Source organism: Trichosurus vulpecula, chromosome 2, assembly GCF_011100635.1.
Source record: "Trichosurus vulpecula isolate mTriVul1 chromosome 2, mTriVul1.pri, whole genome shotgun sequence".
Classification (NCBI taxonomy): domain Eukaryota; kingdom Metazoa; phylum Chordata; class Mammalia; order Diprotodontia; family Phalangeridae; genus Trichosurus; species Trichosurus vulpecula.
This window is the reverse complement of record NC_050574.1, coordinates 107,721,104-107,746,513: the sequence shown is the minus strand read 5'-3', so window position 1 is coordinate 107,746,513 and position 25,410 is coordinate 107,721,104. Positions and strand designations below refer to the sequence as shown.

At 38.5% G+C, this 25,410-nt stretch overlaps 1 protein-coding gene and 1 pseudogene across 1 annotated transcript in view; one reads left to right on the top strand and one right to left on the bottom strand.

Annotated features, from left to right (window-relative positions):
* Window positions 1-7,828: 7,828 nt before the first annotated feature.
* Window positions 7,829-25,410, top strand: part of CCDC83 (coiled-coil domain containing 83) — a 57,807-nt gene continuing 40,225 nt past the window's right edge. Inside the window, 2 exon segments of the mRNA XM_036747323.1 lie at window positions 7,829-7,911; window positions 14,686-14,770. Coding sequence (XP_036603218.1) covers window positions 7,829-7,911; window positions 14,686-14,770 — 168 coding nt within the window.
* LOC118839859 lies at window positions 23,698-24,869 on the bottom strand (annotated as a pseudogene).

The following is a 25,410-nucleotide window of genomic DNA, read 5'->3' as shown; positions in this document are numbered from 1 at the left end:
AATTCCTCATCTATAAAAACAAATGGTTGGACTAAATATCTTCTGAAGTCCCTTTTAGATCTAAATCTATGATGCTTTGATTCTCCTTCTTCTGATACATCACTCTCTTCACACTCTTTATGTTCTAGTCCTAGTATTCCTTGCACACACTGCTTTTATCTCTGTGTTTTTGAACTATTTCCTATGCCTGGAATGCACTCTCTCCTCCAATTCTTGGCTTCCTTTAAGACTCATCTCCAGTCGTCTTGATGTGTATCTGGCCACTGGACCCAGATGGCTCCAGAGGAGAAAGTGAGGCTGGTGACTTTATACAGCACTCCCTCACTTAAATCCAATTCACTTGCATGTTGTGGCATCATCTTCCTGATGTCATGGTCCTCTTCAAGAACGAAGGACAAACAACCACAAGCCTTAATGGCTACAGAAAGCTTTCCCTGTCCCTGCCCCTGCCCCCTTCTCCAACCCCTAATGATTTTCCTAATAAAGTTACCTAGTATTTACTTTATAGATTTCTTTTATATGCCTTCTGTCTTCAAGCACTTGAAAGGCTGTCCTGTGTGGAAGAGAGATTACATTCGTTCTGTTTATTTCGCCCAGAAGACAGATTTGGGAGTAATGGGTAGAGGTTACAAAGAGACAAATTCATGCTTAATGTCAGGACAAACTTCCTGACAACTAAAGCCACCCAAAAGTGGAGGAAAGTCATGTGAAAAAACTCTGAAAAAATAATATTTGAAACAAGTCAGTGGAAAGCATCCTCTGAATAGCTAAGTGAGGAGTTTGTATTTTATCCTACAGACAGAAGGAAGCCACTAAAGATTTTGGAGCATGAGGGCGATATGGTCAGAACTATGCTTAAGAACAGCATGAGCTAGGGAGCTGAGAGATAGCAAGCAGGGAAAGCAACTTATAGCATCTGAAAGCTATAAGGGATCTTAGAAGACATCTAGACTAACTCATACCTAAAGAAGTACCCTTCTAAAACATAACCACCAAGGGTTCAGCTAACATCCCAGTCATTCATCTCCTTAACAAGCTTTTATTAAACACTAGAAAACATTATGGTAGGTATGGGGGTTAATATGCATGCCACCTAAGCCTTTATATAAATAACCTATCCTCCAAAATTATCTCGTATTTATTTTTTATATATTTATTTTTGTACACTTTAACTCTCCTGATAAAATGGAATCTTCTTGAGGGCAGGGATCTTTCCTTTTTTGTCTTTGTATCTCCAGCACCTAACACTGTGTTGGCACAAAGTAAACAGTTGAAAAATGCTTGTTGATTGATTGATAGTCTAGGTGAGAAGTGATGAGAACTTAAACTAGGTTGGTGGTTGTATGAGTGGAGAAAAGAGGATGAATATGAAATTTGTTGTACTGGTAGAATTTATAGGATTGTGTAATTAATTGGATACAGAAGGAGAGGAAGGAAGATTCTGAGATTTCCAGCCTCCTTAGCTGTGAGGATAGTGATGATGTCAACAAAATAGGTAAAATTTGGAGGAGTCAAAGATTGACAGGGAAAATGGTTGATTCTGTTTTGTCTGTGTTTTATTTGAAGTATTGACGAGATGTCGATATGGAGAAGTATAGCAGACAGTTGGAATTAGGCCTGGATATACAGATTTGGGAATCATCCGTAGGGAGCTCATAATTCAGCCCTGGGAGTAGATGAGATCATTAAAGTGGAAAGTGTAGAAAGTGAAGAGAACCCAGGGTGGAACTTTGGTGTTAACTACTGTTAGGCAACTGCATGGATGATGATCAAGCAAAGGAAACTGAGAAGGGCTAGGGAGACAGGTGGGAGGAGGAACCAGTAGAGAAGACTGTCAAGGAAGACAAAGGAGGTGAGAGCATATAGGACTATGAGAGGTTAACAATGCCAAATGCTGCACCAAGGCCAATGAGGGAGAAGAAGGGAGAAAAGGACATTGGATATGATGATTAATGTGTTGTTGGTAACCTTTGTGCAGAAACTTTGCTTACACAGGAGACGGACACCCTGATATTATGACATATTTCAGTATAATAATAAAAATAATAATTATTACACTTTACAGTTACTCATTTGGTCCTCACAACCATCCTGGATGGTAGGTACTATTATTTTCCCCATTTTACAGATGGGGAAATGGAGGCAACACAGATTTAAGAACTTGCCCAGGGTCACCCATTGGTGTGTCCACTGAGGCCACGTCTGACCTCACATTTTCCTGACTTCAGGCCCAGCACTATGCCCACTGTACCACCTACCTGCCCCGAGGCACATTTCACATACCTAGAAAGGATTTACTACTTCAGAAGTGTCCTCAGCCTTCTCCAAGCCAAGCCTTATGCAGTCACTGAAGAACTTCAGAACTACAGCCATAAGGGGGTAGGTAGGTGGCACAGTGGATAGGCTCTAGAGTCAGAAGGACCTGAGTTCAAATGCAGCTTCAGACACCTGGGCAAGTCACTTAATCCCAAATGCCAGTTAAAAAGAACCAACTCCATCCATAAGAAAAATTAAGCTAGTTATTGACAGTTATTCAGAGTTAAGTGGAACATTCTAGAAATATTAGTCAATTCAAAAATGACTAAGGAGTCAGTATAATTTGTCCTACTAGAGATGGCCATTATCCTAGAGTGGCAATGCTGTGCAGGGTGGCAAGCCTGTACAGGATGGCTTCCCACAGTATTCAGAAATGTTATGGATAGAAAATAACTTGTTAAACTTTAAACAAGCAAGCAGAACAAAGATGTTATCCAGAGGTCACAAAAAATACTTCATACACTCCCACTGAAGAAAAAAAAACTATTAAACTTTTAACCAGCGAGCAAAGATATTACAATCTACCTCACTTCATGCAAATGTTCCTTATACTGGGGAGAGAGTTGCCACAAAGTGTAGGTTGAACTGGCTGCTAAATATGTAATAAAGATGAATGAATCTGGTTCAACACCCTTGGGTTTGGCTCAGTGCAAGTAAATTGGGTAGGAAAAAAAAAGTGTTTGCTTCAAATGTCTCTGACAAGGGTCTGATATCCAAGATACATAGGAAATTAACACAAATACATAAGACCAAGAGCCCTTCCCTGGTTGATGAGTGATCAAAAGATACAATCAATTCTCAAAAGAATTTCAAACTGTTAACAATATATGAAGACATATGCCAGATCACTAATAATAAGAGAATGCAAATTAAAGCAACTCTGGGGTTTCACCTCTTATGCAGCAAGTAGCAAAGACGACAAAAGATGGAAATAGTGTTGGAGGTAGTGCAAGAAGTCAAGGCACACTCATACTGTTGTTCCAGTCATTCTGTGAAAAACTGGAATGATGTTTAAAAAAAGATTAAAACATCCATGCCGTTTGCTCCAGTTATCCTTCTGTTGGATGTATTTCAAGGATGTCAGAATAGTGGAATAATTAAAATATTATTTTATTTATGACTCTTATATAAAGAACTAGAAAACAAAGTGTGTAGAGAAAAGATGGAAAATTATGGGCAAAACAATAGGGTAATTAGGTGGATTCCAAACTGGCTAAATGGCCACACCTGATAAGCAGTTACTAATTGTTTAAAGTCAATTTGGAAAGAGGTCTCCTCTGCTCTAGTGATGTACATTTACTCTAGCGCTGTTGAACATTCTTACCAATCACTTGATTAATTAATGAATAAAAAAGTAATGTTTACTCTGTGCCAAGCCCTGTGCTGAGTAAGCTCTAGGGATAAAAATATAAAATCAAAGCCAGTGTCTGCCCTCAAAAAATTTACAGTTTAATAGAAATAAATAACATATATAGAGGAATGGTAGCCACGGAGGGATATTTTGGTCTGGAAATTATGTATTGATGATCTGGAGTACAGATCATGGGAAATTAAGAGGTTAGTGAATTGGGGATCAGAGCATTCGAATACACATCAACATTCGAAGTATTAAACTCCTTCAGAAGGAGAGGTAATCACTTAGAACAGATAGATGCGTACAGCAAGGATCTGGATACAATATACATATATGGATATAATATATATTATATATGTATTGTATATAATACAAATAGAATGAACCTCAAGGGGGGAGAAGTTGCTGAGCAATGGAGACAATACTGGAAGTATTAGTGAGGAGCAAAGAGTATACCTACCCTTCTTCCTGACTCAATCTGTCACTTTCACAACATCTCTCATATTTGTCTCACTCATACCCTTTTTTAAAAGAAAATTAATATTTTATTTTTTCCAATTACATGTAAAATTTTTTAGCACTTTAAAAAAATTCAAGCTCCAAATTCTCTCCCTCCCTCTCTCCCATCCCCCCTCCTTGAGAAGGCAAGCAATTTGATATGTTATACATGTACAGCCATGCAAAACATATTTCCACATTAGTCAGGTCGTGAAAGAAAACACAGGCCAAAAAAGCCTACACACACAAAAAAGTAAAAAATAGTATGCTTCAATCTTAATTCAGACTCCATTAGTTCTTTCTCTGGAGGTGGATAGCATTTTTCATCATAAATCCTTTGGAATTGTCTTGAATCTTTTTATTGCCGAGAATAGCTAAGTCATTCACAGTTGACCATTGTACTATACTGCTGTTACTGTATACAGTGTTCTTTTGGTTCTGCTCACTTCATTTTGTATCAGTTCATATAAGTCTTTCCAAGGTTTTTCTAAAAGCCTTCTGCTCATCATTTTAAAAGCACAATAGTATTCCATCACAATCACATACCACAACTTTTCCAGCCATTCCCCATGGATGGACATCTCCTCAATGTCTAATTCTTTGCCACCACAAAAAAGAGCTATGAATATTTTTGTACATCCTTAGAGTTTGTTTTACTTAAGCCTAGTCCCTCCCTTAACTCTCCTAATTCCCCTTTTTCCTTTCTCCTATTTCCCTGTTGAATGAGATATATTTTTATACCCAATTCTGTGTGTGTGTTGTCTATTCTTCTCTACTTTGACCAGTTCGGATGAGTGAGATTGAAGTGTCAACTGCTCCTTCTCATCCCCTCCTCCTTGTTTTTATAAATGTCTACTAACACACCCTGCTTTTGTGGGATAATTTTCCTTACCATTCCCCTTCCCCTAATATATTCCTCTTCCTCTCTCTTTCCATTATTCTCTTAAGATCATCAAAATATTAAAGAAAAACAAGATACTGCTAGGTCTTCTGTCTTATTAGAGTCCCTCTATAACCTCTTATGATGCTAGAGTTCAATGGGGACACATATTTAGAATGTAAGCAGTTTATCCTAGTCTAGTCCTTTATCATTGATGGTTCATGTTTACCTTTCTATGTTTCCCTTAACTCCTGTGTTTAAACTTCAAGTTTCTACATAATGTTTCCATCAGGAATGTTTGAAAGTCCTCTATTTCATCAAAGATTCATTTTTCCCCTTTAGGATTATATTAAGTTTTTCTGGGTAGGTTATTCTTGGCTGTTAGTCTATATGTTTTGCATCCTTAGCCAAGCTCCTGAGAGAGATGAGAGAACATGATCCTTGATCTCTTCTGCCCTTCTTCCCTTTGACCAGAATAGGACCTTGTCAATTTTGGAGGGTCAGAGGATTTGGACTTCTCCTTGGCATACTAGCAGCTTCCCCCAAACAGCAGTGGCTGGCAGAAGTTACAGGATATAGAGTTAAGAAAAAACTGGACACCTTGAGGCAAAAGTAGCTTCAAGACTGTAAGAAGTCTAGAAGAAAGCTATGTTATGCCAAAAGGGAGTTTTGTGAGTATCCAACTAGGGGAGAAAAAGGACTTGCAGATGCTAGAAGCTGTTGAGCTAGCCCTTTAGCACATGTGCTCTCTAAGCTGGAACCCACTTGCCACTAGACAAAGTATGTGCTGATGACAGTGTGTCTAGAAGCCTAGCAGTAGAGGAAGGGGGAGGAATGTTTCATATCAACTGTTCTTCCAATATCACATAGTAAATACTCATTTCTAAAAGCTAATTCAACCTGGCTAAGTCATTGATATGAACTGATAAACAGCTGGGAGAAGCCCACCAGTAGGGGCTTGTGAGCTATAGAGTTAGGAAGACACCCTCAATACTTCATCACTAGCCTGGAATCCTGAGGAAAAACATGGTAACCGCTCTCTGTGGAACTGAGCTACCAGTGCACATGGGGGTTAGAAGACTAGCTCCAGAGTATATATACATATATTTACATGCAGGGAGTGATTGAAGAAAAATCAAATAGTTTGAAGAAAATGATTCTCTAGGGGGGGACAAAAGTTAAGTGACAGTTGCTTTGTTGAAGCAAATTGTTAGCTGAACTTGTACTTTATTCTAAGCTTTGTGACTGTTTTGGTATATTGTGAAATATTCCTTCTTCAAGAATCTTAGATGATTCCTAGAGGATTTTATGGCTTCAAAATGAGTTATATTAGAGAAATGGGCATTAGGAAGTTCATTTTGGACATTTCTCTCTCTAAGCAGAAAAATGCTTAGATTTAGAATAACATACAATTAATAGAAATTGTTTATTATCAGACTTGCTCCTATAATACAGAGTATAGAATTTTCTTCTATAGCTTCTATTTAAGTGAAAGGGTTTACTTCCTCTTGGTGTTTTGAAACTGGCACTGATCATCACTGTTCATATTACCTGAGGAGAAGAGGAAGATGTGTATAGGAAGCTAGTGGATGCTTATCAAAAAGAGTTGTTTGGGGTAGCGAGATGGTACAGTGGATAGAGTACCATCCCTGGGGTCAGGAGGACCAGAGCTCACATCTGGCCTCAGACATTTACTAGCTGTATGACCCTGAACAATTCACTTAACCCCAATTGCCTCAAAAAAGCCAGTTATTATTTATTAGGATAATAACTGGCATCTGATAATACTTTAAAGTGCATAATATGCTCTGGATGCTTTATCTTCTTTGATACTTTAAAAAAAATCCCTTTGGGGTAGATTCTATAGGTATTATTACCCCCATTTTGCACATAAAGAAACAGGCCCAGAAATATCATGACTTGGCCACTGGTTGATCACTCGATCAGTGAAAATCAAAGGTGAAATTCAACCCCAGGTTTCTTCTGACATGTATATTCAAGTCAAGCACTCTTTCTGCTACATCACAATGATATAAAATCTGTATAATTAGCACATTTACAGATAATCCTATAACAGTAATTCTCAATCTTTTTGATCTCAGAATCCTTCAGTGTACTCCTAAAAATTATTGAGGGTCCCAAAAGAGCTTTTCGTTTATATGGATTATATCTATCGATGTTTACCATGTTAAAAATTAAAACTAATACAATTTTACAACATTTATCCATTTAAAATAATGATAAATATATTGCACATTAGCATAAATAACATTGTTACAAAAATAACTACATTTTCCAAAACAAAAGTATTTAATGAGAAGAGTGGTATTGTTTTATATATTTTGCAAATCTCTTTAATGTCTCCATTAAAAGAAGATAGCTGAATTTTTATAACTGCTTCTGCTTTCAATCTATTGCAATCTGTTGTTTTGGTTGAAATATATTAAGAAAATCTGGACTCACACAGATGTATAGTTGGAAAAGGAAGGAGTACTTCTAATAGGCAAATCTGGACTCTCATAAATATATATATATATATAGAGAGAGAAAACAGAGGAGTACTTTTAATAGACAAATAATGTTTTAGTATAATTACGAACCTAGTTTTTAACCTCACAGGCTCCCTGAAGGGGAGTCAGGATCCGGAGGCCACATTTTGAGAACCACTGGTTTATAAGAACAAAGAACGTAGCCAGTTATGTATAAAGATGGTTATTTTTTCCTGTTTCTTTCCATTAGTTGTATTTCTTGGTAGTTGGAATATCCGTACGATTTGAAGTATGGGCAAAAAGAAGAAAAAAGAGATCCAAGATGGACCAACAGAAACTGAAGTTCCTGTCAGCGAGGCACTACTAGAATATTAGTAAGTTTAAATTTTGAATTGAAATTGTTTCTGGTTTTAATTAGATTTTTTTTGTCTTCCCCCCAAGCTGATCAGGATTAAGTGACTTGTCCAGGGTCACACAGCTACTAAGTATCAAGTCACACAGCTACAAAGTGTCTGGAGCTAGATTTGAACTCAGATCCTTCTGACTCCAGGGTCAGCACTCTAGCCACTGTACCACCCAGATGCCCAATCATTTTAGGACCCATAGACCTCAAGATTAATGACATCTCAGATTTCCTGATTTTATTCTCTTTGTGCAGATCAAACTGCTATAAACTTGAGAGGATGTCTTATCTGAATCAATTAATGTGGAACTGTTATTTTAGTATTTCTAGAATCCCAGGTTTTCCTGGTATGGTTATTGCCTCCACCAATGCAGACTGTAACTCTATTGAGAGAAAGGGATGGAGAGAAAGGGGGGTAGAGAGAGAGAGGGAGGGAGGGAGGGAGAAAGAAAAAGAGACTGAGGTGGGGGAGAGAGAGAGAGAGAGAGAGAGAGAGAGAGAGAGAGAGAGAGAGAGAGAGAGAGAGAGAGGGAGGGAGGGAGATAAAGGGAGAGAGAGAGGGAGAAAGAGGGAGAGAGGGGGGAAGAGGGAGAGAGGGGGGGGGGAGGGGGGAGGGAGACAGAGAGACAGGGAGAGAAAGAGGGGGAGAGGGAGGGAGGGAGAGGGGGGAGGGAGAGAAAGAAGGAGAAGGGGGAGGGAGAGAGGGAGAGAGAGAGAGAGAGAGAGAGAGAGAGAGAGAGAGAGAGAGAGAGAGAGAGAGAGAGGGAGATAAAGGGAGAGAGAGAGGGAGAAAGAGGGAGAGAGGGGGGAAGAGGGAGAGAGAGGGGGGGAGGGGGGAGGGGGAGAGAGAGACAGGGAGAGAAAGAGGGGGAGAGGGAGGGAGGGAGAGGGGGGAGGGAGAGAAAGAAGGAGAAGGGGGAGGGAGAGAGGGAGAGAGAGAGAGAGAGAGAGGGAGGGAGGGAGATAAAGGGAGAGAGAGAGGGAGGGAGGGAGATAAAGGGAGAGAGAGAGAGAATTTTTGGGGGTGGGGAGAATCTACATAGTTTGTGAGATGAAATTCAACAGTTTAGATGGTATTTTGAGAGTGAATATTATCTCCATAAAACTACTATAGTAACTAAATATAAAATGTTTAGTATCAGCATCTGTAAGATATGCTTTGTTAGGGGGTGGCTAGACGGCACAGTAGATAGAGTACTGGGCAAAGTCAGGAACACCTAAGCTCAAATCCAGCCTCAGCTGTTTGACCCTGGGCAAGTCATTTAACCCTTGTTTGCTTCAATTTTCTCATCTACAACATGGGGATAATAATAGCGCCTACCTCCCAGGGGTCTTGTGAGGATCCAATGAGATAATAATTGTAAAGTGCTTAGATTGTGCCTGGCACATAGTAGGCTCTATATAAATGTTAGCTGTTACTACTGTTGTTACGCTGTCACTGCATAGCGTTTGAATTAGCTGTATATTCCCTCTCAGAACCATTTCAGGGATCAGATATGTTGAGAAATTGCCACTAGATGGTGTTCTTTTCGTTGGTAGATAAGTAGAATATAGAATATTTAGGTATTATTTCACAAACTTCAAGGAGATAAACTCTTCAGTCATCAATAAAAGTATTAAACTATGATAAATAAGAAGATATGTTATAGAACAGGATTTTGAACGTTAACTTACATATCTCTCAGTAGACACAGAGAAACTGTTAGTTTAACCAAGAGAATTAAATATAGTTCAATACATATTGATAAATGCCTTATATTCATTCATTCAACCGGTATTTATTAAGTTTTACCTATTATGTTCCTGGTGTTATGGTAATCTCTGGGAACAGAAAGACACAAATGAAACAGTGCCTTCTCTTAAAAAGTTCATATTCTATTGGGATTTTGGGAAGAGACAACATATGGTTGTTGTCCTTCGATCTTGAAGAGGACCAAAATGACATCACCATGTTGGGGTCAAGATGGCAGTGTATCTGACTGTGGCTGATCAGACCAATGCAAGCTCAGAGGGCTGTACCACAGTTCAGGCACAAGTAGTCTATATGGAGACAGCATATACATAGAAAATTAATTACAAAATATTTGCAAAGCAATTATTCTGTTCAATGCTCTATAATAGGCGTTGAAGATAAAAAGGCAGATAGAACTAACCGATGGCCCAGATATCACCAAGAATCGAATTTAACTGACTGGGTTTGATTCTGAGTATTGACAGGAAGAAATTTTTTTTTCTCTCTTTGGCTTATTAACTTCATTTGGACCAGCACCAGGACATACTCCTTAGATACTCAGGACGTTGCTCATATCTAGAGTTTCCCAAATGTGGGGGAAAGGATTCCCCAGCTCCCTTACAAGCACCCAAAGTACCAAATACTTAACAGGTACAGTATAGTCTTCATTTCATCCCATAGAAAATGCATGCAATACAAAAGACTCAAAGGAATAAAAATAATAAAGTACTCAAATAGTCTTATCAGCTCTGCCCCACCCCTACTCCCAGGAAGGAAACTGAATTTGAGGTTGCGATCGGGCCAACATCTTGACATTCCTATGAAGTATTTCTCTTCTCAAAGGGGCATACATAGTCCCTTCTAGCCTCATAGTGCCACCCTGTGGTGTAGACTCCCTTAGGAAGGTAACATATTTTGGGGGCTATGGGAACATGCAATCTGTTTCTAATCAGCCTGGCCCTGTCCTCATAACTTACTTGGTTTGCTTTCCAAGCAGGATGCTGCATATAACAATATGGCTTATCCTTGGAGACCACACTGTATCAGTAGATCTCTTTATAGAAAGTCCGATCCTAAACTCTTGAACTTGGAATTGCCCACAAGCCATTGCCCAGAAAAATGTTTCTCTGATCTCTCCAGAGTTACTAACAATCTATTAATTTACCTATCTGATAGTCTTTCCTCTGTAGTCTTTCTTGACCTCTCTGCTGCATTCGATACTGTTGAACACATGCTTTTCTCCTAAAATACTCTCTCTTCTCTGGGTTTTTGTGACACCACTAACTCCTGGTTTTTCTCCTGTCTGTCTGACCACTCCTCAGTCACCTTTGCTGGCATGTAATCCTCATAAAGCTCCTTAACTCTGGGTGTTCCTAAGGCTCAGTCCTAGGTCTTCTTTTCTTCCCTCTCTATACTTTTCTCTCTCGACAATCTCATCAGCTCCCATGGGTTTAATTATCATCTTCATGAAGAGAAGTCACAGATCCAGTTCATCTCTTTCCCTAGCCGTATAGTCCTGCATAAACAACTGCTTATTAAACATTTCAAACTTGATGTCCCTGAGGCATTTTGAAATCAATATATCTGAAACTCATTATTCCCCCCTGACCCACATTGCACCCATCTTCCAAACTTCCCAGTTTCTATCAAAGATACCACCATTCTTCCAGTCTCCCAGGTTCATAACTTTGGTATTAGTCTCAACTCCTCATTCTTCCTCATCCAACATATCCAATCAGTTGCCAAATAGCTTCTCACCTATACAACATCTTTCATGTTCTGTATCCTTTCTAGTCAGACAGCTACCATCTTAGTTTAGGACCTTACTGCTTTTTGTCTAGACTATTTCAATGGCCTCCTAGTTGATCTCCCTGGTTACAATCTCTTTCCATTCCAATCTATCCTTCCCCATAGCTGCCAAAAGGATTTTCCTAAAGTACAATTCTGACCATGGGACTTCCCTACTCAATCAACTCCATTGCCTCTTTGTTATCTTTACCTTTTTGTCTTTTAAAGTCCTTCACAAGATAGCCTCAACCTATTTGAACTGCTTAGTTATATATTACTTACTCCCTTTACGTCCTCTTCATTCTCACCAGTTGACCTTCTCTCTGTTCCTCACACATGATACACTCATCATCCTACCTTTGCATTAGCTTCTCCCTAAGCCTGAAACGCACTCCCTCCTCACCTCTACTTTATAGAACCCTTCTTTTCTTTCAATAGTAGCTCAAGCACTCCCTTCTATAGGACACCTGGTTTTAAGATAAATGTAGTTAACCATTGAATTGGTGGGCCTTGCATGAATAAGGTAGAGAGACAATGGTAGGAGGAGCACATACGAGGAGAGAAAAATAGACTTTACAACTGCAGTATATATTTTGGCCAATCTCTGGCTTGGGCCTATAGATAGAAAATTGTTGGCTTGCTTTTTATAGCTTCCCAGGGTGGAAAGAGGAAGTTAGGTACCCAAATATTTCTAGGCAAATAAGTCAGTTTTGAGCTAGTCTTTCCTATTGAGTGTACTGGATCTCAAGTCAGAAAGACCTGAGTTCAAAGGCAGCCTCAGACACTTACTTAGCTTAATTTCTGTTGCCTCAGTTTCTTCAACTGCAAAACAGAGCACCTATCTTCCAGGATTGTCGTGAGGATCAAATGAGATATTTGTTGGGAGCATTGTAAGCCCTAAAGCACTATGTAAATGCTAGCTATCATCCTTATTAGCTCATTTCAACCTTTTAACAACCCGTGCATCTCCAAAGTCTAAAATCACATTACTTTTTTTGGCTGCCGTATTACACCATTAGCTCATTTTGACTTCTTAATTCAATAAAACTCTCAGATATTCTTCAGAGAACCTGTTTTCTATTATTTATATTGTCTTCTCAGATAATATCTTTAAAATACATGCCTGACATGAAGTAGGTGCTGTTATAAATGCTTATTCCTTCCCTCCTATGCTTCCCTCTCCCACTCCACTTTGAAAGAAAACCCACTCCTCCAAGGGAGTAGCTTGGAGATAATGATAATGATAATATCTAGCATTCATATGGCACTTTAAGGTTACAGTGCTCTTTATAAATATTATGTCATTTCATCCTCACAACAACTCTGGGAGATAGGTCCCATTATTATCCCCATTTTTTACAGATAAGGAAACTGAGGCAGGCAAGGGTTGAGTGGCTTGCCTGGGGTCACATGCCCAATCTGTGGCTGGATTTAAATTCAGGTCTTCTGGACTCCAGGTTCAGTGGTCAATCCATTATACCACCTCTGGGAAATTCATACCCAGCGTAGGAGCAGGGAAGGAAGAGTACTATCCACAGAAGGACAGAGGTAAGTAAGAAGAAATGACAATCGTGTGCAACCAACATAGGATGGAAGCACACCAAAACTCCAGTTTAAAGATGTCTCCCATTGTGGTACTTACGCAAGCATATGAAACTTATCGTGTAATTTCACCTTAAGACACCATGACTACTCCTTAAGGGGAAGAAATTGTATGGGGATGGATTTTCTGCTCCACAGAATGCATGTCCACTCTGTTATGCTCTGGTCTGCTTAACGTGGAAAGGGGAAGTCAAAGCCAGAGAAACAAACTGACCAATTCTCTTCTAGAGACATTAGGGAATGGCAGCTGATTCTGTAAATCAGTCATCTGGAATTCCCAGCATCCTAATAACAAGACACCAGCAGGCATTCCCACTTTGATGGGTGATTAAGTGTCATTCTTCTCTAAAATCTTATGCCCTGTAATCTAATCAAGTTGATTGGGAACCTCCTTAAATTAATCAGTGACTCCCCTGATGAACCTCCTTCACTTGGATAACATACACTTCAGTTTCCAAGCTTATATTCCGATGAGGGAAAGTGAATACCTGTGTTACAAGGGAGAGTGAAGTATGTTTGAAGGAGAGATCCAGGTAAAATGCTGTGAGGAATCTAAGGAGGAAGAGATCACATTGACCAGGGAAGGTAAGAGAAGGATTCGTGAAGGAGTTGGCACTTGGAGGAATGGATGGAGGGTGCTCCAGTCCATGAATGTTGGATAGTGTGAGCTTTCTGCATAGAGACTGTAGAGGGCAGCACAAGAACAAGGGACAGAAAAGACTCCAGTTTCTTCTTTAAGATCTACCAGTGCTTTAACATGTGTTATCTAGGGCAGCTGGTTGGTGCAGTGAGTAGAGTGCTGTGCCTGGAATCACAAAGTCCAGAACTGGCCTCAGACACTCACTAGCCCTATGAGCCTAGGCCAGGGCTGGGGAACCTGCAGCCTCAGGGCTGCGTGTGGCCTTCTAGGTCCTCAAGTACAGCCTTTGACTGAATCCAAACTTTACAGAGCAAATCTCCTTAATAAAACTTCGACTTAGTCAAAAGGCCACACTTGAGGACCTAGGTGGCACTTGATGACCTAGGTGGCCACATGTGGGTCCCAGGTTTCCCACCCCTGCCCTGGGCAAATCACTTAACCTCTGTTTGCTGTGTTTCCTTAGCTTAATAGTAGTCATAATTAAAGCACCTACCCTCCAGGGTTGTTATGAGGATCAAACGAGATAATAATTGTCAGGAGTATTGCAAACTAAGGTGTCATATAAACATCATCTTTTATTATTATTATTAACTCATTTCAACCTCCCAGCAACTTGGGTCTCCCTGAAGCCCAACATCACTGTAAGTCTTTTGGCTTCCATATTTCACTGCTGGCTCATTTTCAGCCCACAGTTCAATAAAACACTCAGATACTTTTCACAGAACCTGTTTTCTATTATTTCTATTATCTTTGCTGATAATATTTTTAAAAACTCTTCATGCAGTCCTAGCATATGGTAGGCATTCAGTAAATTTTGGGTCCCATTCTCTTGTTTCCCCCTGCTCTTCTTACTAACAGATTCCAAGGTTCTTATGACTATTGTATATTGTTAATTTAGTTTTAAAATAATTTCTTTGTGTCTTTGCTAATATTGTTTTAAGGAAATGTACTTGTAACATTATTTCATTTTTATTCATACCTAGCTGTCAAGTAAAGGAGAATGCAATAGAGAGGCTCATGGTTCAAGTAAGGAAACTTAGGGATAAGAATCAAAAGTGTCACGAACGGGTGAGTTGCCCATTTAGGGCCCATGTTTTCATTAAACATAGTTTGGTTTTTAAATTGTAACATTTAGGGCTCTTCTTTTAATTAAATATAGTTTGGTTTTTAGATTGTAAATTTCACCTGTTATAATCAAATTTACTTTAGGGAATTACATTCTTCAAAAATTTTGGTACATAATTATTTACTTCCCATTTACCCAGGCATATTTGAGGTGGGCCTATATTTCTCTTTCCACAATGACAAATGTTAGTTAAAAAATAAATCAACTTTAAATAGTTTATTATTTGGTAAATGAAGACACTATTTTGGCTTGAGATTTAAAACTTTGAGAATAGAATAGTTCTGTGTCCTCTACCATTTTACTTGATTGGTTCTTTTGTACTTGATATTGATTTTGTGTACAATTTTTGCTTTTTAAAATATTTTTAAAGTCCTTTATCTGGTATCTGACAACGGGGGTGGATGTTGTTATTAATAAAGTAGTAGGATGAATAGGAAGGACAACAATCTAAGTTTAGGCTCCAAAGTGGACAGGGTTCATTAGGACACAGTTAGGTAGTGGGAATCTGCAGGTTTCACTGGGGCCAGCAGAGGGCAGCAGCAGTCTCTGTCTCTGGGTTGATAACAAGCCCACTGCTTCCACCTTACAAACCTAAAAATCAGAATTAGAGGATTTGCTATCCTGAAATATATGCCCCTTACTCAAAAAGGGGCAAAAAGGAACAGAGTCATCAGGATAGGTGAGAAGCAGAGCCAGGACACAAAATAAGAACCTAGGAAATAGGAGACAGGATGAATACAGAGTCACAAAAGTTAAGTGAAAGGAAGTAAGCTGTATTGTAAACCCAAAGAACTATCTGGAAACAGAGGATTGAGCCAGCAAATGCAAAATGGCAACTAGGAAAAAAAGAGGGTGGTGAAACACATGATGCTGGGTCTCTTTGAGAGAAAGAGCCTTTGGGCAGGTTGGGGCAGTTTGCTGGTCATGTGTCTTTAAATCTCAAAGGAATGTGTAAAGTGGTTCTCAAAGGATCAATAGCTATAGGACTAGGACAAACAATTTATTTGTACTGCTGCTTCCCTTTACATAGGATTGTGAGTATTTATTCTGTCAAATGTCTCAAGCAGAAAATTCTGCCATCCTTTAACAGTGACTAAACTAACCATCAGGGCTGAAAACCAGATTAGGTTAATGACCTGCAACATTAAAGAATAATTAATAAATTCGTAATTAAAATCAGTTCCATCAAGTCATATCTTTTATATTTGTTTGAATCATTATAAGAGTTACTAGTATTTGATTTCTAATTTCTACAAATATGTTTGACTCTTACTTGTCATATGCAGGGTGTACTAAAAGTCTTAATGCAGTTGTAAGCTATTAAACTTTGATTTGTCCATCTGTTCATATTGCAGTTGTAATTAATAGCCTACAACTGCACTAAGACTTTTGGGGCACCCTTCTCACAATTGAGATATTAACAAAAGGATAAACTGAGGCAGATCTCCGAGCAAGATATTTATTAGCAGAGGCATCCTGCCTATCAACAAATGGGTCAGTGGATTGCCTCCATTAATGCCAAAGACCCTGGGCAAGAGGATAGCTCCCCTTTTATAGGTTTTGGGCAGTACAGAACAAAGAACAGAACAGAGTAGATGGCGTCATGGAATTAAGGGCGGTTGGTTGGTTTCAGAGCTGAGGTACAGGGAACGACATGATTGGTTGGAAGTTTGGCAGTGGGGGCTAGCAATGACCTCCCCACTTCTTCTCTCACAAGACTAAGAAGTGCTCATTGTCGGAGTACAGGTGAGAGATAGTGGCCCAGACTATTGGACAACAAACCAGACATCCCAGAGGGACAGCTTGGTGGCATAAAGATATCAGGCCCAATTCCCTTTCTGTTCACACACATTTCCCAAGGTTAGAAAATTCCTTGAGGTAGGAATAATTGGATTTTTTAAATTTAACTCATTACAGGCCAGTTGAACCCTGAACTAAGTTCAAAGACAAAGAACCATGACTTAAGCACAGGATAAAAGCAGTTACAGAACAAAATCAATTACTTGTAAATAGGATCAACAAGAAAATGATGCAGGATCAATCTTAATCTTCTTACCCTGTATATCAGATTCAGCTAATATTTTAAAATTTCAAAATCCTTCCAACCAAAGTGGGTATAGTTCCCTGAAGAAATAGCCCTGTGACTTCTCTGCTTTTTATGCTAAGGAGTCATGACTCATGATTGATTGAGAGACCTCTGAGCCAACACTGTATACCTGGGATGGTAGGGTAGACACTTTGGAAGGATGCAGGAGAGAGGTCAAATAGAGTCTTGTAATATTATGTTTATCCTTCATTAATAGAACTTTTAAGTTGAACATGATATGTGATCTAAGGGTTTTTCAGTATCTTGGTCACCCTGCTCTGGATGCTATAGCTTGTCAGTGTCTTTCCTAAAATGTAGGGCCCAGAACTGAACTTATTATTCCACATGTTGTTTAAGCAGTACACGATGCAGAGGAGCCAGAAAGCACACTGTAACTGAGACTGCCTGGCAATATCTCTGATTGTATCCCTTCTCTGGTTTTTCCCAATACTGCTGTAGGAATGTTAGTCTCTGCCCCAAGGTCGATTTGGAGATACTAGCTCTGACCCCAGAATAAGAAGGTCAGTAGGCTGCTTTACTTTATAGGTGTCGGTTTTGGCCTCAGTATCAAGTAGGACAGGGGAGGCATCAGACTGCCCTATGACCCATCCCTTGTCCCTGTCTCTTCTTCCCCTGGGTGTTGGCTTCAAGGCAGCTTTGCATTTATTGCCTTGCTAATTTCTTAGTCTCTTTAATTATGTGCACATGTGAAGTCATTCACTGGTTGATAAATAGGAACATAGTCTTCAACAAATTTGTAATAATAACCATTAAATCTTTTTTTAAAAGTCCTTAAATCTCAAGGATTCTGTGAGTATGGCCATTTTAGAAGAACTTTCTCCCTCCTTTGCATCACCACTCACATTTTTCTGGGATACTATGTGACTTACAAACTTAACCAAAGTTCTGAGACACTGCTACTTGTTTATTGACAGCTTCACGCCATCTTCCTCTAGTCCATCCAACACTTTCACAAGCTTCTCCTCTTGTTCTTCCATTGCTTTTCTAAAGTCAATTGTAATCAATGTACAGCAACACTTTCGAGTAATTCATGTCTCCAATGACTTTATCCGTCAGTCATTTGGGAATGGAAATCACTCCCAAGAAGCCTTGAGTTCACTCAAACTGGTAAAACCCAGATGGGCAAATGAAAGCAATCTTCTCCTTGTCTACCTTAGTCATAGGAATCTGATAGCATCCACTACAGAAATCCAGGACTGAACCAGAAGACATCTGTCTTAAGTCTTAAATCTGTAGCCTACTATACTGGTCCACTATAGTTCTTTTGATCTAAGTCCAGTAGTGTACACACATTCATACATTTGCATTCTTTGGTATCATCACTATTGGTGACATAGGAGCTACTATATTCTGTGATGATGCCAATGATAAGCATTTCTTGAAGACTGTTTCTAAGGTCTTCTCCCATCATAGATATAAGGAACCTTTTAAGATCTTTCTTGGAATGGCTAAGAATTGGATTTGGCTATGATTTGGATTTTGTCATGTGCTCCTCAGGAACATCCTATATCTCATTCATGTTTCAAGATCATGCCCGTAGTATTGCTTGGCTTATCAACCAATCCTTCCATTATTCTGGCACAGTAAAGTCAACAAAGTCAAATACCTCAGGATCCCAGCTAGAGTTAGTCAGAGGACTTGTGATGTTCAATGTTGCCTTTTGTCTCCATTTCTTATAGGCCTCTCTCTGGATTGATGGTCATAATGTACAAGTATTGAGTTCAAGCTTGTGTCCTGAAATATCCTGCTAGCATTTTGAATAGGTTGGAATTGGTTCTAATCAGTTCCAAAATTTCAACAAGTTTTTAGTTAATTAATTTATTTTTATTAAAAGTTTCAAACTTTTTTCTCCCTCCCTCCCCTCTCACCTCCCCAAGATGGTAAGCAATCTGATATAGGTTATACATATACAACTATATTAAACATATTTCCACATTAGTCATATTGTGAAAGAAGAATTAAAACAAAAGGGAAAAACCAAGAGGAAGAAAAAACAACAGCAATAACAAGAAATGTGAAAATAGTATGCTTCTTCTATATGCATTCAGACTCTCTAGTTCTTTCTCTGGATGGGGATAATATTTTCCATCATGAGTCTTGGAATTGTCTTAGATCCTTGCATTGTTGAGAAGAGCCAAGTCTATCAAAGCTGATCATCACACAATGTTGCTGTTACTGTGTACAATATTCTCCTGATTCTGCTCACTTCACTCAGCATTAGTTGATGTAAGTCTTTCCAGGTTTTTCTGAAATCTGCCTGCTTATCATTTCTTTTTTTTTTTAACTTAAAAAAGTTAATTAATTTATTTTTAGTTTACAACATTCAGTTCCACAAGCTTTTGAGTTCCAAATTTTCTCTCCCTTCCTCCTTCCCTCCCCTTCCCGCAAGATGGTATGCAATCTGATATAACCTCTACATACACATTCATATTAAACATATTTTTACATTACTCATGTTGTAAAAAAGAATTATAACCAATGGAATAAACCATGAGAGAAAAGAAACAAAATAAAATGAGAGAGAGAGAGAGAGACAGAGAGAGACAGAGAGAGACACACACAGAGAGAGAGAGAGAGAGAGAGAGAGAGAGAGAGAGAGAGAGAGAGAGAATAGTATGCTTCAATCTGCATTCAGACTCCATAATTCTTTCTCTGGATATGGATAGCATTTTCCATCATGAGCCTTTTGGAGTTGTCTTAGAACCTTACATTGCTGAGAAGAGCCAAATCTATCAAAGTTAGTTATCATACGATGTGGCTGTAACTGTGTACAATGTTCTCCTGGTTCTGCTCCCCTCACTCAGCATCAGTACATATATGTCTTTCCAGGTTTTTCTGAAGTCTGCCTGTTCTTCATTTCTTATAACACAATAGTATTCCATTATATTTATATACCACAACATGTTTAGCCATTCCCCAATTGGTGGGCATCCCCTCAATTTCCAGTTCTTTGCCACCACAGAAAGAGCTTCTGTAAGTATTTTTGTACATGTGGGTCTTTTTCCCATTTTAATGATCTCTTTGGGCCCTAGAAGTGGTATTGCTGGGTCAAAAGGTATGCACATTTTTATAGCCCTTTGGGCACAGTTCCAAATTGCTCTTCAGAATGGTTGGATCAGTTCACAACTCCACCAACAATGCATTAGTGTTCCAATTTTCCCACATCTCATCCAGCATTTGCAATTTTCCTGTTTTGTCACGTTAGCCAATCTGACAGGTATGATGTGTTACCTAAGAGTTGTTTTGATTTGCATTTCTCTAATCAATAGTGATTTAGAGCATTTTTTTCGTATGACTGCAGGTATCTTTAATTCCTTCCTCTGAAAACTGTCTGTTCATATCCTCTGACCATTTATCAACTGGGGAATGACCTGTATTCTTATTAATTTGACCCAGTTCTTTATACATTTTAAAAATGAGGCCTTTATCAGAGACACTCGTTATAAAAATTCTTACCCAGTTTTCTGCTTCCCTCGTAATCTTGGTTGCATTGGCTTTGTTTGTATAAAATCTTTTCAATTTAATGTAATCAAAATTATCCAGTTTGCATTTCATAATGTTTTCTATCTCTTGTTTGGTCACAAATTCTTCCCTTCTCCATATATCTGATAGGTAAACTATTCCTTCTCTCCCAGTATACTTATAGTGTCAGCTTTCATATCTAAATTGTGTACCCATTTTGACTTCATTTTGGTATACAGTGTAAGATATTGGTTTATGCCCAATTTCTGCCATACTATTTTCCAGTTTTCCCAGAAGTTTTTGTTAAATAGTGAGTTCTTATCCCAGAAACTGTAATCTTTGGGTTTATCAAACAATACATTACTAGTCATTGACTACTGTGTCTTGCATAACTAACCTATTCTACTGATCCACCACTCTGTTTCTTAGCCAGCAACAAGTAATTTTGCTGATTGCTGCTTTATAATACAATTTAAGATCTGGCATGGCTAGGCTACCTTCCCTAACATTTCTTTTCATTAATTCCCTTAATATTCTGGATTTTTTGTTCTTCCAGATGAATTTTGTTATTATTTTTCTAGCCCTATAAAATAACTTTTGGTAGTTTGATTAGTATGGCACTGAATAAGTAAATTAATTTAGGTAGAATTGTCATTTTTATTACATTAGCTCAGCCTACCCATGAGCAACCGATGTTTTTCCATTTATTTAGATGTGACTTTATTTGTGTCAAAAGCGTTTTGTAATTGTGTTCATATAGTTCCTGGGTTTGTTTTGGCAGGTAGACTCCCAAATATTTTATAATGTCTACAGTAACTTCAAATGGAATTTTTCCTTCTGTCCCTTGCTGTTGGGCTTTGTTAGTAATTTATAGAAATGCTGAGGATTTATGTGAGTTTATTTTATATCCTGCAACTTTGCTAGAGTTATTATTTCAAGTAGGTTTTTACTTGATTCTCTAGGATTCACTAGGTATATCATCATATCATCTGCTAAGAGTTATAGCTTTATTTCTTCTTTGCCTATTCTAATTCCTCCAATTTCTTTTTCTTATCTTATTGCTAAAGCTAATGTTTCTAGTACCATGTTGAATAACAAGGGTGATAATGGACATCCTTATTTCACCCCTGATCTTACTGGAAATGCTTCTAGCTTATCCTCATTACATATAATACTTGCTGATAGTTTTAGGTAGATACTACTTATCATTTTAAGGAATATGCCATTTATTCCTATGCTCTCCAGTGGTTTTAATAGGAATGGGTGCTGTATTTTGTCAAAAGCTTTTTCTGCATCTTTTGAGATAATCATATGGTTTCTGTTAGTTTTGTTGTTGATATAATCAATTATGCTGGTAGTTTCCCTAATATTGAACCAGTCCTGCATTCCTGGAATAAATCCTACTTGATCATAGTGTATTATTCTCATCATAAATTGCTGTAATCTTTTTGCTAATATTTTATTTAAAATTTTTCCATCTAAATTCATTACAGAAATTGGTCTATAATTTTCTTTCTCTGTTTTGACTCTTCTCGTTTTAGGTATCAGTACCAAATTTGTATCATAAAAAGAATTTGGTAGGACTCCTTCTTTGCCTGCTCATTATTTCTTATGGAACAATAATATTCCATTACATTCATATATCAAAACTTGTTCAGCCATTCTCCAATTAATGGGCATCCCCTCAATTTCTAATTCTTTGCTACCATGAAAAGAGTTGCTATAAATATTTTTTGTACATGTGGGTCCTTTTTCCTTTTTTATGATCTCTTTGGGATACAAACATACTAGTGGTATTGCTGGATCAAAGCATATAAATAATTTTAGACATAGTTCCAAATTTCTCTCCAGAATGGTTGGAACAGTTCACAACTCCACCAACAATGCATTAGTGTTCCAATTTTCCCACGTCTTCTCCAACACCCAACCAACAAAGTGTTGAAGGTCAAGACCTACCATAATCACAGAATCCAACTTCCTAGTGATAACAATAGTTTTCTCAGAGAATTGCAAGCTCACCTTGGTGTTTCTCAGTAGTCATTATCACTAAGTCCAAGTTCACCAAATCCAAGGGTTTACAAGAATTTTTTCCAGATGTTTCTCATAGAATGATAAGTAGATAATGGCAACTTGAGATCCACTGTCCAGGATAGCACTATAGACCACATTCTCAATATTTATCACCCTTTCCAGATTGGATAGACCAGAGGTGGGGAACATGGGGCCACATGTGGCCTCAAGACCCCAGGTTCCCAACCCCTGAGACAGACCCATAAAAAATCAGAAAAAAGGGTAGCAGAACTGTCTTCATAATACACAGTGATCTGCTTTCTTGTGTTCACTTCAGTTTCCTGATGCTGGAGCAGAAGACTTGTGTATTTACATGACCAAGACTTCATTAATTGTCTTCATTATTACACTCAGCATGAGTATGACTCTCTAATCCACACTTGTAACAGAAGTGTCTTTGTCTTTAGTTATGTTCTGATAGGGGGGTTTTTGTATCGGGTCTTTATGTCCTTCATTACTTTGGTCCTCTGCTTTTCCAAAAAGAAAGATTTTGGCCATCATCCCCTCTCTCACTAACTCTTCTTTGGGGCTCTCCCTCTGGCTCTTCATCTTGCTCCTGTGCCCCACATTCAAGATGATGGTCCTGGAACAGTTGAGGTTAGCCCTTCTCCTTGAGATGGGTAGGGTGTAATAATACATTTGTATTATTAGTTATCTGGTAATTGTGGCTATGGCTCCTATGCCCCTAAATTGGTAGGTGCAAGTATAACTCAGGCTTTCATGTAAGACCTCTATGTGTTTGCTAGTCTGACCAGGTCTACTCTCAGATTCTACTGAGCCTCTCTATAGTATATAGTTTCTGAGTTTCCAAGTGATTATTCACTGCTCTATCTAACTATGGCACCCTTATTTTGCACTTGTAAAGTTGATTTTCATACAGCAAAGAATAAGACTTTACACTTATTCCTATTAAATATGATCTTATTGGATTCAACCTAATGCCCAAGGATTTTTTGGATGATAACTCTCTCATTCATTAGCTATCTTTCACAGTTCTGAAAACTGAGGAGCATGTCATCTAGCCCTTGCTCCAAGTCACTGATAAAATGAAGGCTAAGTATAGATCCTTGGAGACCTCTTGCCATGTTGACATTAAATCATTAACCCTTTGAGTCTAGCCATCTAATAATATGAATCCAATTCGATTATCATCTAGTCCACAGTTCTCCACCTTCTCTGTAAGAAAATCACGAGATTCTACATCAAAAGCTTTTCTAACATTGGAATAAACTATGACCATGACATTCTCTCCTTGCTCTCAGATTCTGTCTTGCCTGGGCCGTGGTTCTGCCTTTTGGACTTTCTTTCAGAATTACAGTTGCCCCATTTGTTATTCTCCCCAGAATTCTCTTGTTTTTAAAAACCTTGACTTCTCCATCCACTTTTCCTTGTGACTATGTCTGCTGGAGGGCTCTTCATCAAGTCTGGCCTTCATAGACTTTCTCCCCTTCTCTTCAGAACCACTGCCATTGCCTTCAGAAAACTTGACTTTTTTCCTTAGAATTCATCTTCTTTCATGTTTTTTCTCTCTTTGCCATCACTCTGACTTTCACTGCTGCTTTCTGAAATTCTACTGAGGAGGAGGAAGATTAGGAGAAAAGGGAGGAAGCAAAGGAGGAGAAGAAGGAATAAGAAGAGGAGGAGGACTTAAGTTTTGTGTGTGTGTTTACCTCTTCTTTTCTTTTGCAGCTGCTACTTCTTTCTATCTTTTTTCTTTTTCTTCTCAAGGCGATCCTATTTCCTGAGTAGTTTCTGTTTTTGTTTAGTTGACAGTGATTTTAAGAATTCAACTTCTGGGTCTTCTTCACCCTCATTTGTGACATATTCCTATGAATGGATCATTTGCAGTCAAGTTTCCCCCCAGTATATTTTGTTTTAGTGCCAACCCTCTGTTTCTCATCTCCGCTATTAGCTCCAATGGGTACATTGATGGCCCTGAGCCATCACTGAAAACTGAACTTGCATTGATTCCAGGAAGACCAAACAAAAGACCCTCTCTATCAGTGTTGACAGTGACCCCATTTGTCACATTTCATGCACCTCACATCCCACACCTGAATATCAAATGGCTGGTATCTGATATTCATGTCATGCTTTGCATATTTTACTCGTGGGGCTCCTTTCTGCCATTCAAATTTGTTTTCAATCTCTCTTTTTTTACATCTTGCTATTTTCTTTTTTAGCTCCCCATACACAGTACTTCTAATGGGGCCTTGTACATAAAATTAAGGCCATTCTTTTTATGTTCATCACCCATAAGCAACCTATTATCATATGATTCTTGTTCCTTAATTCTTCTTGTTTCTTCTTATCATATTTTTTTGTTCAGCCACCTATACTTTTTTATGTTGGACTGGATGGAAATCCTTCTTGCGTGTGAAGTGAGCAAACGGTTTTCCCATCTTTGAGCCAGACACAGAGCCCAGGCAGCTCCAGATGTCAACAACCTTCCACTATCTCCTCATCATTTCTTATAGCACAATAGTGTTCCATTACAATCATACAAACAACTTGTTCAGCCTTTCCCTAATTGATGAGCATCCCCTCAATTCCCAATTTTTGGCCACCACAAAAAGAGCTACTATAAATAGTTTTGTCAATTGGTGGAAGTTCAACAGATTGGGGGTGGAGGCAAGACTGGAGGTAGTGAAGACAGAAGAGAAATGTCAGATTAGTTGTAGAAAAACATGAATTTTGCTCAAGAGATGATGGGTTGTCCATTTTGGCTAGAGGATGGAGATGAGTGCATTATGGAAAATGGTATGAGATAGGGCTGAGAAAGAATGAATATAAAGTTAATAAAATTTTGCCTATAGTCATTCAGGCTCACAAGTCAAAATGGAAATAAGATCTGTAGAAAGAGGTTTGTCTTTTGATAACCCCAAACTGTGAGTGAAATTCACAAAAACTAAGTTTATATATTTTCTGGTCACATGTTAAGAG